Source organism: Heterocephalus glaber, unplaced genomic scaffold (genome assembly GCF_053883595.1).
Source record: "Heterocephalus glaber isolate CG9 unplaced genomic scaffold, H.glaber_assembly_v1.0 deba00000594, whole genome shotgun sequence".
In the NCBI taxonomy this organism is placed as follows: domain Eukaryota; kingdom Metazoa; phylum Chordata; class Mammalia; order Rodentia; family Bathyergidae; genus Heterocephalus; species Heterocephalus glaber.
In genome coordinates, this window is record NW_028258151.1 from 14,819,554 (window position 1) to 14,839,028 (window position 19,475).

Genomic DNA, 19,475 nt, shown 5'->3' on the forward strand with positions numbered 1-19,475 from the left:
AATTTGTGATTCTCCTGCCTCAACCTCCCAGGGTGCTGGGATCACAGGGGTGTGCCATCATGCCCAGCTTCAAGACTGTTGGATACCATCTCACCATAAAACGAACACGAAAACAAAAGCTAGAGGACTGGATCAATGCCACAGCAGAAAGGCTGGCCTTAGAGAGGTGACCTATCTCCTCTGGTTGGGGGAAGGAAACAGAGGGATGGCTCTGAGGAGAACATAAGGGCCTTGCTTTCTTTGGAGGACTGGGAGGCACAGATGAGTGGAGACGATGAGATGGACAGGAGGCTGATCAGTGCTACCTGCATGAACACCCCTGCACCTTACCCCAGACCATGTTGGGGAGTTTCCAGGAATCTGCATTTCTGGCCAGCTCCCCAGGGGCTCCTGCAGCACCCACTGCTGTTTAGTGTCCAGCCTGGGCCATTGTGCGAGGGCTGCTGGCTCCTTCAAAGGAGCCTGAAAGGGAAGGGGGTGCAGGGCTGGACTCAGGAGGGGGTGGTCCCAGCAGCTCCCGGGTACCTGGAGCTCTTAGCAGCCCCACCCACACCCATTGCTTCCCTCCCAGCACAGGAAGCCTCCATTCCTGATGACAGGACGGGTAACTAGACAAGAAACAGACCAAGAGTGGAGGACAAGGATTTAGCACAGCACCACTGGAGGACGGCCAGGCTGGTAGCTGTAGAGGGACATCCCTGGCGATATGGCCCAAAGTCTTGCCTTCCTCGGCCTCACACACTCAGCCTCAACTTTGACCCAATAAAAGCAGTGTATGAACAGGCAGAAACCCTTTGATCAGATCTGTTTATTTGAAAGTGAAACCCAATTTCCCTACACTGCAGTTAGTTCCTTGGAGACAGAAAAAGGTTTAGTGATGAGATCAACTCAGTGTCATCTGGTTCCTCCTGATTCTGCAGGACTAAGACACTGCCCAAGAGTTCCACCCCATCAGCCAGTAGGGACCAGAGTTCACCAGTTGTGATCTAGTCAAGGTCAAGTGGGCTTGCCTGGTGAAGGCGTCCACTTGCAGTGAGTTCAAGGCCTTGAACAGGGCTCCTACACCCCATGAGGCCTGCATGGTTCCATCCAGTATCTCAGCAAGGGCTCATCTTCCCCTGCCTTCTGCCATCCACCCACCTCTCCACCCCTCTCAGCCCCTACATCCATGAACTTGTAAATACCAAAAATGGAATGGCCTGGGTTGGGTGGCAGTTGTGGTGGGTAGGGCAGTGTTTAAACCACACCTTCCACCAATACCAAGGAAAGGGAAAGGAGGGGAAATGCCCTCGAGATGATGAGGCGACCCCCCACCCCACTCCAACTCCCAGCACCCTCTTGGGCAGGTTCCCAAGGGAGACCATTGTAAAGAAGCTAAAAGGGAAAGCTACCAACCCCTGCAGCTTTCTCATCGGGGGAGGAAAGCTGCCTAGAACATTACAAGTACAGGTGTAAAATGTTCCTGGGACTGGGACCTTTATTCTTCCAGGGCCAAAGAATGTGTGGCTCATTTTTAAAGAAATGGGTATGGGTGACAAGAAGGCTCACTCTTTGCCCCTGGGCAGGTGGCCAGCAAAGCAACCAACTGGGCACCGTGGAATGCATCCTCATTGTCCCAAACAATGTCCCAGCAACCTCAAATTTACCAACACCTCAACAGCAGAACACAGACATGTAACACACAGCTCCAAACTAGGAAACATTTACGGTCAGGACCCAGTTAAGGCTCCCTCCCTCATTGAACACTTGGACTCCAGCTGGGCATGGTGGCGCACCCAGCACTCTGGGAGACTGAGGCAGGACTGTTAAGTTCGAGCCCAGTCTGAGCAACTTAGTCAGATGCTGTCTCAAAATTTAATAAAAATAAAAGAGGGCTTCATACTCATGGCAGTATGAAGGCTTCAGGTTCAATCCCCAGTATTGCAAAACCAAACAAAAACAAAAACTTGGGCTCTAAAGGCTGACTGTCCAGCTTCTTCCTTGAGGGCAGCACAGTCCCCTAGCCCATGAGCCCTCTCCTAGACTCTCCACAGAACCGAAGGGGAAACCCATGGAACCCAGCGCCACTTTACACTGATGGGTTTGTGACTGGGAAACAAGACACTAATGGAAGGCAAATCCAGAGGGACAGCCCGAGGCCAGGTAGATTTCACAGGGCCTATTTCTCTTGGGGCTGCTTCAGAGCAGCCATGGTTCCCAACCAGAGCAGCAGTGGCCTTTCAACCTGATACTTTGGGAAGATAGGAAGAAGGGGATGAGTGAGGGGCCAGGAGGGCCCCATTTTCTGGAACCCACACTGCCACCGGGGCTGCCTAAGCCCTGAAGGGTAGACAGGCCTCATTTGCAGCAACAACACCTGCAGGGATAGAGACCAGCAGGGGGACCCCAAATGTCTTCATTGAGAGTACTATGTACAAGGAGAGGGGAAGGTCTGGCCAGGTGCAGCCTCACTTCATCTCATTCAACCAGGAGATCAAACTGCTCAGCAGCTTCAAACTCAGCATTCATGGCTGCGGCCCACTCATCCAGCTCCGACTTCTGGGGAAGAGAAATGGGGCCAGATGAGTGGAAAGGGGCCCACGCTGGCTGGACCTGTCACCCACACCCTGCAGGTGCTGCCTTCCCCCGAGAGCCAGAGCTAAGCCCTGGGCCTGCACATCTCCCAAGCACACAGCATGACAGCAGGAAAGACTCTGCCCTCTCTCTCACTCACCAGTATCTCTGGCACCTTTTTCTTCTTTCGCTTCTCTTTCATAACTAGGGGAGAGATTCCTGGGAGATTCGTGTCTGGGGACCAGGGCTTTGCAGGGACCTTGGAGACCTCGGTTAACTTTGAATGCACCACAGGTGAGACACCAGACAAATCTTCGGGGTCCTCAAAGCCAAAGCAGGACCGGAGGCCAGGGGTGGAGGTGGAGGCACATCCAAGGGTATCCAGCCGGCTATAGGAGCGCCTGACTTTCTTAGACATTTCCACGTATCTGGCATCCAACTCCCCTTCCTTGGAGTTGGACTGGACATTCAGGGGGTTCAGCACAGGAGTAGTAGCGGGGGTGGCAGGGACACTACATGTCTTGAAGAGGTCCTCTTTCCTTGGCTCCTGGAGAGGAGGGTTGTTTTCTTTCCCCAAGAAAAAAGCAATCTGCATAAAGACAGTGGAGCGAACACCTTCCTGTTACATAGCTGGACTCCTTACTTCCAAAAAGGCCTCAGGAGACTCAGGGTGGAAAAAAATGCTCCACAGAACAATTTTTATTTACGTATTTATTGCAGTACTGGGGATCAAACACAGGGACTCATACATGCTAGGCAAGCACTCTACCAATGAGCTGCACCCCCACATACCTTTTTTGTGGTACTAGGGATTGAACCCAGGGCTTGTATTGAGCAAAATCCCCAGCCTTTTTTTTTTTTGGTACTGGGGATCGAACTCAGGACCTTGCACTTGTAAGGCAGGCGCGGCACCACTGTAGTAAATCCACCTCCCCACCCGCGGCCCTTTTTATTTTGAGACAGGGTCTTGCTAAGTTGACCAGGCTAGCCTTGAACTTGTGATCCTCCTGCTTCAGCCTAAGTAGCTGGCACTACAGGTGGGTACTACTAAGCCCAGCTGGAGAAACACTTTTAAAAGAAAACTGCTCATCACTGCTTCTGAGGAGTCCACTCTTGTGACACCAGAAGACTAGCCATATCTGCTAGTGCTGTCCCTGTTTCCAAGTGTGCCTGTAATCCAGCCACCTCTCCAAACACAAGCCCCCATGTCCCATCTAGACCAGCTCAGAAATCTAAATGTTCTGCCTGCTTCTAGCCTCACATTCTATGGTCCATTTGCCACATAGCTGCTTAAGACTTTTCCCAAAAAAGTCCATTCAGTCAGTAAGATCACTGGCCATTTATCCTGTGCCAACACTGTACCAAGCAGTGGGTTTTTTGGGTACCGGAGATAGAACTTAGGACCTTGCGCCTGCAAGGCAGGAGGCGGAACCACTGATCTAAATCCCTGGCCCTAGGCAGTGGGAGTACAGAAAGAAATGAGAGGAAAACAGATAATAAGGAAGACCATGGATTGTTTTTTGGTTTTTTGTCTGTTTCTTTCGGGGTTTTTTGGTAATGGGGATCAAACTCAGGACCTTCTGCTTGCCAGGCAAGTGCAGTGCCACTGAGCTAAATCCCTGGCCCAGGAAGACACAGGTATTAAGTGCTACAGAAACAAACAGAAGAGGATCAAGTACTGAGGTGGCTGGAACTGTAGGCCTTACTTAGAAACTGACAAGTGAGCTAAAACTAGAAGCTGGTGAGGGAGTGGGTTGTGTGGACACCAGAAGGAAGTGTTCTAAGTAGCAGAAACAGAAGGTGCAAAACCCTTGAGGCTAAAGTGTACCAGTCAGGGTCAAGGAACAAGGAGGTCATAAAGGAAATGAAGACAAGGTTTGAAAGGTAATGGGGGTGGGATGGGAGGAATAGGTGGCTCTGGAGGCCAGGCTCAAGATTTTGCTCTGAGACCAGCGAGCCACAGCAAGGCTGGGGACAGGAAAGACTTAACCTGACACACGCATGCAGAGCTTCCTGTAAAACTCTCAGCTCACAGGCTTCCTCAGGGAGGCTGCCCCCTACCATGGGCTCCAGGACAGCCTCTCTCATGTCTGGTAGTTATTCTGTCACAATGATCTTTTATTTCCTGTAGAGCAACATCACTGTCAATGTTGGCTTGTGCACTGGTTGACTCAGTCATCCCAGATAGAACAGGAGCTTCCTGACATCATGTGGCTGGCTTGACATTGGGAGTGCTCAATAAGTACTAAATTGATGTACGTGAAACTTGGCATTGAGCTTTCTGGAGGCCAAGGCAAGAATGAAAACAGAACAAATCAACTGTAGCCTAATACCAGGAAGTAAATTTATCAAGAGGCATTCCCTGGCCACAAGCTCTGGGGAATCTGCCTCATAAGTTCAATAAAAGGGATGCTCAACAGAAAGGAACATCCTTGACTCCTTCTTCCTCATCCTTTAAGGCCAAGCAGTCACATAGGGTCTGGCAACTTTATCCAGGTCTCAAAAATCTATCAGTCAAGCTGGACGTGGTAGCACACACCTATGATCCTAGCAGTCAGGAGGCTAAGGCTGCAGGGTCAGCCTGGGCTACATAGTGAATTCAAGGGCAGCTTGAACTACACAGTGAAATCTTGTTCCAAAATAAACAAATAATCTATCAGTCAACAGAAGTCTCTGCTTGAAAGATAGTTACATTCACTCCAGGAAAGACATCAAACATGTGAGCACATAACCCATCAGATGTTGATAAGGCCTAAGAGAATTACACAGACAAATGTGAAATGGAGCATAGCTTCCTTTGCCCAGAACCCCTTCTTGTTTTAAAAGACTTGGTTTAAATGTCTCTTGTGAAATATCCCAAGCCACATAGTCTGGGTTAGGTACTATCATGGCACCTAGCATTTCCTCTCTGTAGCCCTTAGCAATCCTAGGTCATTTGTCTTTCTCCACATTTGTTATGGAGCTTTTATTTATTTATTTTTTTGGTACCGGGGAGCGAACTCGGGTCCTTGTGCTTGCGCAGCAGGGGGTGAAACCACTGAGCTAAATCCCCAGCTAAGGAGCTTTTAAAAGGCAGCACTTCTCATTCTTTAAGCCTTCAGATTTTCTATGAATGAACTATCCTTGATAAGAAGTTCTGCTAAAACTATAAAAATACCACCACACATATAAATCATAACAACCATAAGTAACAACTGAGGACAGCTGGGTGTGGTGGAATATGCCTGTAATCCCAGCACTCTGGAGGCTGAGGCAGGAAGATCACAAATTCAAAATCAGCTTGGGCCACTTAGCAAGGCCCTGCCTCAAAATAAAGGATGAAGATGCAGCTCAATGAGAAGGTCCTGGTACAATTTTCAGTACCTTAAAAAAACAAACAAGCAAAAAACCGAAGACAAAATAGCTTGGAAAAAGGACAGTGATTAGGATACAGCTCAGCTTTTTAAGGAAAATAGTAGAAACATATAAGGTACAGAGTATGAGGAGCTAAAAACGAAAAATTTAAGAAAAATTAAAATAAAAGCTGAAAATGAATTAAGTTTGCAAGGAGTGATCAAGATAGCATTGCTGGGCGTGGTGGCCCACACCTGTAATCCCAGAACTTGGCAGGCTGAGGCAGGAGGATCACAGAGAGTTTGAGGCCAGCCTGGGATATATAGTAAGTTCAAAGCCAGCCTGAACTACAAAGTGAGATTCTGTCTCAACCTCTCTCCCAAAAGACTGCCAATCATGTGGGAGTTTTCAAAGGCATATTGTTTTTAAAAGAGTTCCTTGCATAGATGTGAGCAACCAGTATGTCCTCTCCCAAGTCTAGAGTGACCTGCATTCCACCCAACTAAGCAAATGGAAATGAACTCACCCTAGGGCTCCTGCGAGGAGAGTGGACAGCTGGGACCTGTGGGGACAACACCAACTGATCAAATAGCCAGCCCCTACTCTTGACCTTCCACCCATTATCTCCTCTTTTTTTTTTTTTTTTTTTTTTCCGGTACCGGGGATCGAACTCGGGACCTTGCGCTTGCAAGGCAGGAGGCGGCACCACTGAGCTAAATCCCCGGCCCCATAATCCCCTCTTAGCCCTCACCTCTACCGCCTGAGCCACAATCTTCTTCAAGACGATGGGCTTTCTGACTGGAGCCGCAGGAGGTGTCTGAAAGGCAGGAGTAACGAGGATGACCTCTACATTAGTTCAGGGGCCTCTCGGGCAATAACTAAGAAACTCTGGGCTCACCTTCTGGCAGATTTCAGGAAGAACGCTCGGGAGAACAGAGCCTGATTTTCGCTGGGACCTCCGCAGGGACTCAGGAGATGGGGCCCTGGGCTCTGGAAGGAGAAAAAGTTCCAAGGTGTAGAAAGACTCTAGGTCCTACTAGAGACAGGCCCTAGAGAGAGCCAGAGAAGATTCTCAAACAAGCCCTTTAGGGATGCGTTGGGGAGGATAAGCCTCCTTCGGTAGGGGATGGGCTCGACTTCCCCAAACGGCTCGGGCCCATCTGTCCCACGCATCCTCCGCTTACCCGACCGCCGAGCGGCCCCTCCGGACCGCGTTCGCCTCCTAGACATATCCAGTTTCGGTCTCGACCTCCTCCACCGCCACAGCAGCGGGTCCGCGCCAACCGCGAGGACCGCCGGCCACTCTGAAAACGTTCGAATTACCCGCCCTGGCAGAGAGGAAGCGGAAGTGACGCAAAGCGGGAGAGCTGCTACGCCCGGAATCCTCGGCTTTTCACCCGCCTTCAAATCTACAGATTTGAAGTAGGGGCGTGGCCCGGGGCGTGGTGGCGTCATCAGCGCGCGCCGCACCCGGAAGAGACGTGGCAGCGGAGGATAATCGGGGCGGCTTGGGTTGAAGCAGACAGAGCAGCAGCTGGTGAGCGTAATACCTGTCCTGCTCCCCGAACCACTGCTTGAGCTGTTCGGGACCGGTGCCCCGGCCGAACAGTAACACTGATAGTAGGAATCTGTACGGGAGGAGGCGGGGCCAGGAGGGGGTGGGGCTGAGGACTGGTCCTGGGGGCGGGGTCAGTGGTATTCTCCTAGTTGTTGGTAGAGAGGGGGTGGGATTCAGGAGGAATAAGGGGTCTTCAGAGGCGGGATTTATTCAGGGGGCGTGGCCCGACCGCAACTCGGGAAGTGGGCAAGAATTTGGGATTGGGGCGCGCATGAATAGTCTCTGGAGGAGTTAGGAATGGAGACTAACCGGGCTGAGGAGAAGTGATGTCCACCAGAACCTGGCTTCTTGTCAACTCCGTTCCTTTCGCCAAGGTTTGTCATGGGACTTTGCAAGTGCCCCAAGAGGAAGGTGACCAACCTGTTTTGCTTCGAACACCGAGTCAACGTCTGTGAGCACTGCCTGGTAGCCAATCACGCCAAGGTGGGACATTCGGGGCGGCAGCTGAGCAGGGTACTTCATAGACAGACAATATTGTCACTGCCAAATCCCTGAGGGACCCCACGCTAGAATGTTAGCTCCACAAGGGCAAGGGCTTGGACATTTTGTTCACTGCTGCATTTCCAGCCCCTAAAATAGTCTAATCCACAGTAAGTGTTCAATAAATATTTATTGATTACACGAAAGGATGAGTTTCCTCTGTGATGAGAGAAAAGAGACAATTGGACCTTGAAGGGGTAGGTGGTGGAGTCCTAGCCCTGGTTGTGACTTCTCTCTCCCACTTCAGTGCATCGTACAGTCCTACCTGCAGTGGCTACAAGATAGTGACTACAACCCCAACTGCCGCCTGTGCAACACACCCCTGGCCAGCCGGGAGACAACCCGCCTCGTCTGCTATGGTGAGGGATGGGCACCCTGGAATGATCATGGCAGCCCCAGGGCCCAGCTTGGTGATTGATTTCCAGGCCCTCCTCAAACAGCAGGACAGTGAGTTCCCCAAGCCAGGGAGGCCAGTGCTGCAGGTTCTAGTTCTGTCAGGTTGCTTCCCCATTACATAAACTCAAGCAAGTCATTTTCCTTTTCTAGGCCTCACTGTCTTTCCTAAAAGGTAAAGATCTTACTTCCTGCCCTCCCAGTCTTGCAGAGTTGAGCAAGAGCCAGTCAAGCTTCTGAGGATGGTTGTAGCTGTGGTTGTGGCTGTGGGCAGTAGATAGCTGCACCAGCATGATGCTGTCAGATATTTGGGATACATTATTGACTGCAAGATGAAACAGAGAGGAAGTGTTTCCCACATTGAAATTAGCTACGGAGAGTCAGCAGTCACATGTGTCATGACTGTGACCTGAATCCACTGTAAAAGTCTCAGCTTCAGTTTTTGAAGGAGCTGGTGAAAATAGGCAGCTCCATGTATTCATTCATCCATGTGAGAGTGTGTATATATTTGCATGAATTCAATGCACATTGTGTCTTTACATGATCATTGTGGGTGCAGAAATATGGATGAAGTGAACACAGGTATGTTTTAGACATACAAGGAAAACACATGGATGGGTGAGGGTGCTTGAGCACTAGCAAATGTGAGTTTTAGATGTGTATGTATGAAAGGTAAAGTAGATACAGGGAATGGCACTCATGTTTGTGTGCCATTATAAGCACATACACATTTGTGGCTATGGATGTATGCAAACATGTGCCTATGTGTATATCTAGAAACCTTTGCTGAAGCTATTCTTGATTAGCCATTTGCTCAAGGATTATGATGAGTGCAGTCCCAAAGAGGACTCCCTGAAAGGGTAGGTGGCATTTTTTTTCCCATCCACCCCCTTGTGGGCTGACAACTTGGTAATATCTGCTTTGAGTTAGTCAGATGGTGGTATCCAAGAAGCCTGAAATAGCAGGGAATGTTGATGAAATACACCTGAGGTGAGGTGGAGAAAGAGAGGCCCTGGTCATCTATGAATATGCCCTTTCGTCCCTGCAGTACCCTGGGGCCCATTGCTGGGCTAGGAGCTCAAAGAGACTTCTTCCTCATGTCTTTCCTTCCCTATTTCATGGGCCCTAAGATCTCTTCCATTGGGCCTGCCTCAATGAACGTGCTGCCCAGCTCCCCCGAAACACTGCGCCTGCTGGCTATCAGTGTCCCAGCTGCAACGGTCCCATCTTCCCCCCAACCAACCTGGCTGGCCCTGTGGCCTCTGCACTGAGAGAGAAGCTGGCCACCGTCAACTGGGCCCGGGCAGGACTGGGCCTCCCTCTGGTGAGAGTCCCTCTGTCTGTCTGTCTGTCTGTTTGCCCTGGGCCTCACCTGAGTCAGGTGAGTGGCTGGGCAGGCTGGTAACCCAGACTCCTTCCTCCAGATCGATGAGGCAATGAGCCCAGAGCCTGAGCCCCTCAATTCCTCCAGTTTCTCTGACTGGTCCAGCTTTAATGGTAAGCGTTGGCCTCTACCTGTTATCTGGCCCCTTCTCTCCCTGCCCTGCTGACAGCACTTCTCTGTCCACAGCCACCGGCCCCCCTGAACAGGAGAAGGCAGAAAGTGCTTCTGCTCCCACGGTTTTCTACAGCCAGGCCCCCCGGCCTTCTTCATCTCCCAGCCCACCTGACCAGCACACAGTCATCCACATGGGCAGTTCTGAGGCCTCAACTCACGGTGAGCCAGGGAATTATCTGGACTCTAGAAGGATAAAAAAGGGTAGCTGGGATTTAGAGCCCCACCTGGAGTGACCTTTCCTCACTCCCCACAATTCCAAAATGCTCTGACAGTCTGGGGAAGACAGGAGAGACCCTTGCCTCTGACACACACCGAGCAGGTTCCCTGAGCCTATTGATGCTCTTGGCTCCACCCCTGCAGCCCCGAGGAAGGTGTATGATACACGGGACGAAGACCGGGCACCAGGCCTCCATGGAGATTATGACGATGACAAGTATCGCCGCCGGCCCGCCCTGGGCTGGCTGGCCCAGTTGCTCAGGTACGTGGGGTCAGGTGGGAGGCAGGGTGCCAGGAAGGGGAGGAGAGGATCCTCAGCCAAAGGGACTTATACCAGGCCCTGGCAGTATCTAGTGCAAGGGCTATGCAGAACAGCCTCTGCTGGGCAGTAGAAGCCTTGCCATGTCCCCGCTTCTGGGGCTGTGTCCTTGTATCCCGTAGGAGCTTTGGCCTTGGGCTCTTTAAGGCCTCTTCCTATTTTTTGTCCCCCAGGCCTGACACGTTGCAGTTTTCAGAACATAGTCACACACCTCAGCTGCTTTAAGCTGCACAGTAACCCTCTGTGGTGGAGTGGTCATCTCTGTGGTGGAGTGGTCATCTCTGTGGCACAGATGAGGAAACTGAGGCTCAAGGATGGTGACTAGGGCTCCTCTTTGAGCCATGGGCTCAGGGCCTGACCTGACTTTCTCTTCATCCCCCCAGGAGTCGAGCTGGGTCTCGGAAGAGGCCACTGACCCTACTGCAGCGGGCAGGGCTGCTGCTGCTCTTGGGGCTACTGGGTTTCCTGGCCCTCCTTGCCCTCATGTCTCGCCTGGGCCGGGCCGCAGCTGACAGTGATCCCAATCTAGACCCACTCATGAACCCTCACATCCGTGTGGGCCCCTCATGAGCCTTGGTTTGTGGCTGGGCCACCCCAGGACCCCAAGGAGAGAAGGGGAGGAGGCCTGGAGGCTCAAGCCTAAGACACTAAGATCCTGGGCCCAAAGGCAAGGCCACCAGGGCAGCTGCAAGCTGGCCCTGGAGACCTGTAGGTCAAGCATTTGTCTTAATTTGCTTCTCCTTGAATCTCCTTCCTCCCACCCCAACCCCTTGAAGGAGCTGACAGAGGCAAATAAATGACAGACTTTATTAAAACACCCAAAGCAGCCTTTTCCTTATCCCTTCTCAGCCTTGGCCCCATCCCCAGGCCTCAGTGGCTTTCCTGCCGGTGCTCAATGGTCAGGAACTCCAGAGACAAGCGGTTGAAGAACATGACTCCATTGAGTACTGTGCAGAGGAGAGAGCCATTAGCCCAACACCTTGCCCCTCCTGCACATCTCAGAGCCCTAAGCTCCCCCCTCCCCACCCTCTGAGCATGCCTCTCCCTACTCACTCAAGATGATTAGGGCAAAACACTGGAAATATTTGTTATCTGCCATCTCAGCGTAGACGGACCCCATGGCAGCCCAGCAGATGCTCATCACCTGGGAGAACTGTAGGCCCATGCAGTGGGAGAGCAGCCCCACCCCCACCCACCAGCCAGGCTTTCCCCAGCCCCTCAGGCAGCCTCCCAGCCATCTCAGCCCCTACCATCAGGATAGGTGTGTAGTAGAAGCTCATTCTGTCATAGTAGTGGGTGATGTAGAAGTGGTACAGGTCGCTGGCAAAGATGCCCAGGTGTATGAAGAAGAGCAGGAGTGCAGCCACGGTGAGCATCATGCCTTGCGGGAAGAAGAGCACAGCCACACGGTCCTGCCACCGAATCCTGAGCGCAGAGAGGCCTCTTCAGACCCGAGAGCTGGAGCAAGTGGGACACTGGCCAGAGCAGCAGCAGAACCCCCTGGTTCCACAGTGCCCTGTCTGGCACAACAGTGGGATTCCAAAGCTAAGAGGACAGGAGGGGTGAGGTTCTAGAACCCAGGGTAATTCCAGCAAAGACAAGTGTTTTGATGGGGGCTAGACGGAAGGTGCAGAGCAGTGGGGCTGTGGGTGTTGGTGAAGGGACAGTGTCATTCTGCATCCCACAGTCCCACAGAGATAGTGTGGGCACATTCACTGATGGAGATCTGGGGCTCAGAAGAGTTAAGGGGCATATCCTAGGCCTGAAGCAGGTCTTGGGTTGACAAGAGATGAGCACTCACATGTGCAGCTGGGAGGCTTCCCTGGTGAGGGGAGGCCTGGGCTGGACCCCAGGTTCCAAGTTGGCTCCACTGCCACTGGGGTAGAACTAAAGTAAAGGATGATACATTTTCTGTAGTCGCCCTGGGACCTTCCCGGTGCCCTCCCCAGTTGCAGCTCAGAGAGCAACTGAGGACCAGTGCTCACGAGCTTTCCCCCCTCCATCTTCAGATGCGCAGATACTTTACACGAATCACCTCCCTCCCTCCAGGAGACCCCTGAGAAGGCTAGGGCTGGTGGTGTCAGTCCTGTTTTGAGTCTAAGAAGGGAATTTTTTTATTCAATCTTTCATGGTCAGTGAGCCATACTGAGTCTATTCTTTTGTTTTGTTTTGGTACCAGAGATGGAACTCGGGACCTTGCACTTGCGTAGCAGGTGGCGAAACCAGAGCTAAATCCCTGGCCTCTCATACTGAGTCTATTCTGAAACTAAACTCTCATACTGTTCATACTCATAAGAAATGAGATTGCAAATGCTGTCAACCAAATTAGCCAGAAAAACAGTCAGTAATGGTGTGGAGGGACAGGCAAGCTCCCAAGGATTGAAGTAGGAGGGAGGGAAGGACTCAATGCCCAAGCCTGCCACCCCCATTGCTGCCTGGCCCTGGAATTAGGCTCTAGACTCACTCCTCCAAGTAGTGGATTCGATCCTGTGCCCGCCATCTTTACTTGCTGCCCCAGTCCACCATCAGTCTGCATAGTGTCTTAGACTCCGTACTTGCCACATTGCTGTGTTGTTTTGGTTTTTTGTGGTGCTAGGAATAGTCCCCAGGGGCTGAAGCATGCTCAGTCCTTTACTGCTGAGGTACACTGTAGTGTGAATACATGATTTGTCCCCCTAAACTCAGGCAGTAGTTAAATCCCCAACTCTATGTTAATGTTATTAAGGGAGTGGAATTTAATCTGGCTGTGGAATTTAGAGGTGAGGCTTGAGAAGTAATTAGGTCATTGGGGTAGAGGTCCCTTGACTGAGTCCTGGTGGCTTTGTGAAAATGAGACCACACAGGGCAAGCTACACATGTGACATGAGGCAGTCATGGAAGGCCCTTGCTAGAACCTGAGACTTCCACCATCAAAAACAACAGCAAAAAACCTCCTTTCTTTATAAAATAGCTTGCTTCAGGTATTTCATTATAGTAAGGAAAAGCTACTATGAAAAAGGTGGTGCCCCAGAAACCAGCCATGGTCCTATCATTCAAATAATTCTATCTGAATTTTCATTTGAATCCAAGTAAGCTGTTACAGATTGAAGTTCTTTGAGAAAGGGTCTAACTACTCAACTATTGTGGGCAATAAGCCCTAGAGTCAGTTTGTTGGTGCAGAAATAATAGACACCTAGAAATCTTTTTTTTTTTTTTAATTCTTTTATTGGTACATTTTAGGTATACAATACGTTTACATTTATCATTGGGTGCTTGTACCTGTACATGATGTATCTTGGTTCTTATTTTTTCCCCCATTACCTGTGAGCCCTTCACCCCCTCCACCCTTCACTATTTACATAGATTTCATTTCCTTTTCTTTTTCTTTTCTCATAATTTTTTCCTTTCCCTTCTTCCTTTTCCCCTTCCGCTCCCACCACCACTACACCTTTGGACCTTTTCCTATTTCATATTATCAATTATTCATTTTAATCATTTTAATCCTTATTTACACTTTCAGTTTCTCACACTAGAGAAACTATTTGGTATTTACACATGACACCTAAAAATCTTGACAAGGCAAGTTTACTTCTGCAGAAGGGTGTGAGCACACCCCAGCAATGAGGTAGCAGGCACACCAGCTGCAGCAGCAGGCTCCTTATATATCCTAACCCTCCCCCCCGCCCCGGGTTGGGGGGTAGCTGACCTCCCTATTGGGTGGTTTGAAGGTTCACAATCTATCCCCATTGTCTAGTTCAGGTGTCTGAGGGGGTGGGGCCTGAAGGGTTGCTGGGCAGCATGTTAAGGGGCTTTGGGGGAATAGGAAACTGAAAGTCATTGATTGGCACAAGGTATTCCTGGAGTCCAAACAGCAGAAGTGTCTTGTAACACCTGCAACCCTAGTGCAAGGAGTGGAGGAAGGCAGCTCCGGGTTAAATAAAGTTTAAGATAGAGGCACTCCTGTTTATATCTTTTGTTGGAAAAGACAGGGCCGCAGTTTCCCACACTATGTAGCCCAGGCTACCCACAAACTCATAGCGATCCTCCTGCCTTAGCCTTCCAAATGCTGGGATTACAAGCACCTGCCACCACACCTGGTCCTGTACATTGAAATTCTTAGCCAGGCGTTGGGTCATGTGCCTGTAATCCCAGCACACTGGGAAGCTGAGGCAAGAGGATTGCAAGTTTCAGTCCAACCTGGGAAATTTTGGGATTTAGCAAGTCCCTGTGTTAAAATTTTTAAAAAGGCTAAGGATATAGTTCTATGTGAAGGTCCTGGATTCAAGCCCCATTGCCACACACACACACACACACACACACACACACACACACATATGTTATAGCTCAATGCCATTACAAAAAATCCAAGCAATACATAGATATGTTCTTATAAGTAAAAGATTTGTAGCCAGACATGGCAGCACATGCCTATAATCCCAGCATTTAGAGGCCAAGGCAAGGAGATCACAAATTCAAACCCAGCTTGGGCAACTTTGCAATTTAGTAAAAACTTGTTTCAAAATAAAAAAATGAAGGACTGGGGATGTTGGATCCCCCAGTGCTACAAAAATAAAAAAAAATTGTCTAAACATAGAACAAACATTAACTAAGATTTATTAACTCACCAGGAAGAGTTGCCCCCTCAATAAGGTAATAAAGCACCTTGAGAACATGGATATGGATAGACATTCAAAGAGGAATATTAGCACTTGATTACTGGATTAGATACAAAACTATGTAGTTGATTTGCCCAGTGATGGCATACACCTGTAATCTTAGCGCTGGGAAGGCTGAGGTAGGAGGATTGCTAAGAATTTGAGGCCAGCCTGGGCTATATAGTAAAACCTTGTTTCAAAAAAAAAAAAACAAAACCAAAAACCAGACGGGGATTCAGCTCAGTGGCACAGTGCCTGCCTTGCAAGCACAAGGTCCTGAGTTCAATACCTAGTACTGGAAAAAAAAAAAAAAGAACTAGTTAATTTCCTGCAGTACAATAAAAATTATAGCCTTTAATATTACTTTTTCTACTGGATATAAATGGTTTTTTAATTTCTACTAAGAAATATCTATTTGTAATTTCAGAATTTGAACCATTAATAGAAAATACCAATATCAAAGAACTATGTATCCCTTGGGTAAGTAATCCTTGGACTTGTGAGATAGCATCCCAGTATGACATTGAAAGCACTACCTAAAAAAAAAGAAAGAAAGAGCCAGGGATTTAGCTCAGTGGTTCTGCTGCCTGCCTTGCAAGCACAAAGACCCAAGTTCGATCCCCGGTACCAAAAAAAAAAAAGAAAGAAAGAAATTTGAAGGCAAGCAAGCATGAGCTGTATTCTTGGTCTTTCAGTTTTTGCATAACTTTTTTTTTTTTTTGGAGACAGGGTCTTGCTATGTAGTTCAGATTGGTTTTGAACTCACTATATAGCTTAGGCTGTTCTTGAACTCATGGCAGTCCTCTTGCCTCAGCCTCCCAAGTTCTGGGATACAGGTACATGTCACCACTACTGGCTTGGATAATTTTTCTTAATACTCTGCAGCTTTTTACAAAAGTTTACACCAATACTGGGGAGGTGCACCTGGAGTAGATCTCATCTAAAACTTTTTTTGGCAGTGCTAGGATATACCTAAATCTTTTCTTTCTCTCTCTCTTTCTTTTCCTTACTGAGCCGGGATCTTGCTATATTTCCCAGGGAGACCTTGAACTTTCCATCCTCTTGCCTCAGCTCCCAAGTACTGAGATTACAAACCATGTGTATTTTGTGTGTGTGTGTGTGTGTGTGTGTGTGTGTGTGTGTGTGTGTGGTGCTGGGGATTGAACCCATGGCCTTGTGCATACTAGTCAAGCTCTCTGACACTGAGCTATAACCCTAGCCTTATATTTTTAAAAAACAGTGTCTGGCCAGGCACAGTGGCATATGCCTGTAATCCCAGCACTTAGGAGGCTGAGGCAGGAGGATCACTGTGAGTTCAAGGCCAGCCTGAACTATATAATGAGACCCTGTTTAAAAAATAATAAATAAAAAAAAAATGATAAATAGCCAGGGATTTAGCTCAGTGGTTCTACCACCTGCCTTGAAAGCACAAGTTCCCGAGTTCGATCCCCGGTACCAAAAACTAATAAATAATAAATAAAGTCTCTGAACATCCCATTGAGTCATAGGTCAGCAAACTTTTTCTGTCAAATGCCAGCTAGAGAGCTTTAGGTTTTTGTTTGCCATGATGTCTCCATGGCAACTACTGGAGTCTGCTGTTGTAGTTCAAATGAAATTATGTAAACAAATAGTTATGGCTGTGTTCTGATAAGTTTTACTTACGGACATTGAAATATAAATTTTACATACTTTTCAAGAATCATAGAATGTTATTTTTTCAATCATTTAAATATATAATAGAGATTCCTCAAAAAACTAAAACTAGAAATTCCATTTGACCCAGGTATTCCCCTTCTAGGTATCTTCCTAGAAGAGTTGAAGACACCATATCACATGATACATGCAAACCCATGTTTATAGTAACACAATTCCTAATAGCTGAATCTTGGGGGGTTTTGGGGGGTTTTTTTGGTACTGGGGATTGAACTTGGGTCCTTGTGCCTGAGCAGCAGGTGGCGAAACCACTGAGCTAAATCCCCGGCCCCTTGGGGGTTTTTTTTGAGACAAGGTCTGGCTTTGTGGTTCAGGCTAGCCTTGAACTCATTATGTAGCCCAGGCTGGCCTCCAATTCACATCAATCCTCCTGCCTCAGCCTCTTAAATGCTAGGATTACAAGCGTGTGCTACCACACCCAGCCAATACTTGAATCTTGCAAGAAGCCCATATGTTCATCAACAGTGTAGGAAAAATGAAGCCCAAGATGACTGCACTATGGTTCAGGCTGGGGGTTGTGGTTTCTGGGGGAGAAAAGTTTGAGACAGCCAGATTCCAGTGCAGGTACACTTCCCAGTGTCAGTGGAAATAGTTGATACAGAACAACCAAGAACATTACTGGCTGGTGTAAATAATTTAATCAATGTCCTTACTGGTGGATAGCCCCTATTCTGCAGACCCCCATACATAGCTGGCCTGCCTGCCACATTGCCACGACCTGTGACCTGTGTGGCTGAAGGGTTCACCGAGTGAGAAACAAGGGTGAGAGATTAAGAAAGACAGAAAGAGATTTAATAAAGTATGGGTGGGGCCAGGTGGGGCTCTTAACTCCTGATGGGAAGAAAAGACCACCAAGCAAATGGCCACACGTTTATTTATAGTGTTAGAGGTCAAAGGGGCTTGTCTGTAACCAGAGCCAGGAGAGTAGCTAAGATCTGCAGGACATCATGCTTGGTTTTCTGGCGAATGGGCGGGGAGGAAGATAGTCCTCTTCTGGGCCAGACCTTGCTCCACCACGCCCTCTTGTAGCCTGTTCTCCTCCCCCAGGGCCCTGCCTCATCCTCGGGAAGAGTTGAGTTACCCCTGTCCATAGTGATCTACAGAGAATTGCTCCCGACACAACATGAGTGTGTGTGGCTGAAGAATAAAGATGCCCAATCCAGTCCACAGCTCTGCATCATTCCTTTGGGGTGTCTGAATCTCAAATGAACCTCCTCAGTCTGAACTGGTGACAAGGCAAACATGAATGGATAAAGAAAATGTATTTATGCACAATGAGCACTACTATGCCATAAAGATAAAGGAGTCATGTGTAGGAAAATGGAAGCACCTTGAGACCATCGTGTTAAGTGAAATCAGACACACAAGCTTAAATATTGCATGGTTCCTCTTATATGAGAAGGCCAAAGTATAAACAAAGAACAAAATAAAAGATAGATAATAGGAAGTAGGGAGATAGATCTTTCTCAGAGGAGAAAGGAATTGAGAGATGGAGAGATGGGGTAGGCAGGGAAGGTATAAGGGATGAAAAGGAATTAGAACGTGGTATGTGCACATAGCAACTCCACACAAACAATGTGAACATTATGTACTGCAAACGTACAAAATAAAGGGAAAGGGGTCAAAAGATGGTGGAGGGGAGAGACAGGGAAGGGAAAACGGATGACAAAAGGAATTAAGATGTGTTATGTTCATGTACCAATTTCACACAAGGGCAGTAAAAATTATATACTATTCACATGTACTAATGACCTAAAAATTTAAAAAATATGAAGAACTGTAAGCTTGGCATGGTGGCATATGCCTGTAGTCCCAACACTGGGAGGCTGAGGCAGGAGGATCACAAGTGTGAGCTCAGCCTGAGATATACCAAAACAGATGAACAAATAAACAGGAAGTTGGGCATGGTGGACCACATGATAAACAAGGTCTCTTTTTTTCCTTTTCCTCCATTCTAACTCAGTGTGTCCCAATCTGAATGCCAGGTATTCCCTTTCTTGAGGGAATGCCTTTGTGAATTGTCATGTGAGGCATGATACATGAAAGGCCAATGGTGACAGTCAAAAAGGAATTTACCAATAGCCAAGGAATATAGAAAAATTTGAGTTTATTGATAGACTGCAAGAGAGCAGCAAGGTGAATCCAAAGGAGGACCAAACTGTCAGGGTGAAATGTTCTGTTCTGGGGAGGCGGGGTCTGGAACCATCATCCTAGAAGTGCTCTCATAGGTCATGGTGATTCTATTGTAATCCAGCTCAGTGCTAATGCTATGGCACTTGGAGGGCAGGCAGACCAAGGAAGAGAGCTGCACTCAGAGTACTGAAAGGAAAAGCAGGTTTATTCGCTATCAAGCCCAGTGGAAGTCACCTTCCAGAGTCTGAGCCCCGATTCTAAGTTTGTGTTTATTTTTATTTTTTGTTTTTGTTTTAATTTTTTTGTTACCGGGCAGGGATCGAACTCAGGACCTTGCACTTGCAAGGCAGGCGGCAGCACCACTGAGCTAAATCCCTGGCCCTTTTTTTCATTTTTATATTGCTCTTCAGGCAGGGTGGGGAAGCAAGCAGAATTTTACAGAAGCAGAATTTAGCACAGAGCTAGGGAGGTACAGGCAGATGATGCTTTAACAGTTTATCTCTCAGACATAGGGAGGTGTAGGCA

The 19,475-nt window shown here is 48.5% G+C and overlaps 3 protein-coding genes across 3 annotated transcripts; 1 reads left to right on the forward strand and 2 right to left on the reverse strand.

Moving 5' to 3' along the window:
* Positions 1-790: 790 nt before the first annotated feature.
* On the reverse strand, positions 791-7,276 carry Cdca5 (cell division cycle associated 5). The gene is made up of 6 exons (XM_004852430.3): positions 7,071-7,276; positions 6,785-6,876; positions 6,638-6,703; positions 6,413-6,448; positions 2,714-3,142; positions 791-2,538 (listed from the first exon to the last, which is right to left on the reverse strand). The coding sequence occupies exons 1-6, from the start codon at positions 7,114-7,116 to the stop codon at positions 2,458-2,460; spliced, it is 750 nt and encodes a 249-aa protein (XP_004852487.1). The 5' UTR covers positions 7,117-7,276; the 3' UTR covers positions 791-2,457.
* On the forward strand, positions 7,275-11,287 carry Zfpl1 (zinc finger protein like 1). Its single transcript, XM_004852429.4, has 8 exons — positions 7,275-7,423; positions 7,819-7,927; positions 8,232-8,343; positions 9,508-9,701; positions 9,802-9,874; positions 9,948-10,094; positions 10,296-10,413; positions 10,854-11,287. The coding sequence occupies exons 2-8, from the start codon at positions 7,826-7,828 to the stop codon at positions 11,038-11,040; spliced, it is 933 nt and encodes a 310-aa protein (XP_004852486.1). The 5' UTR covers positions 7,275-7,423; positions 7,819-7,825; the 3' UTR covers positions 11,041-11,287.
* Positions 11,264-11,999, reverse strand: Catsperh (catsper channel auxiliary subunit eta). The gene is made up of 3 exons (XM_013074735.3): positions 11,721-11,999; positions 11,524-11,623; positions 11,264-11,417 (listed from the first exon to the last, which is right to left on the reverse strand). The coding sequence occupies exons 1-3, from the start codon at positions 11,847-11,849 to the stop codon at positions 11,341-11,343; spliced, it is 306 nt and encodes a 101-aa protein (XP_012930189.1). The 5' UTR covers positions 11,850-11,999; the 3' UTR covers positions 11,264-11,340.
* Between the last annotated feature and the right edge of the window lie 7,476 nt (positions 12,000-19,475).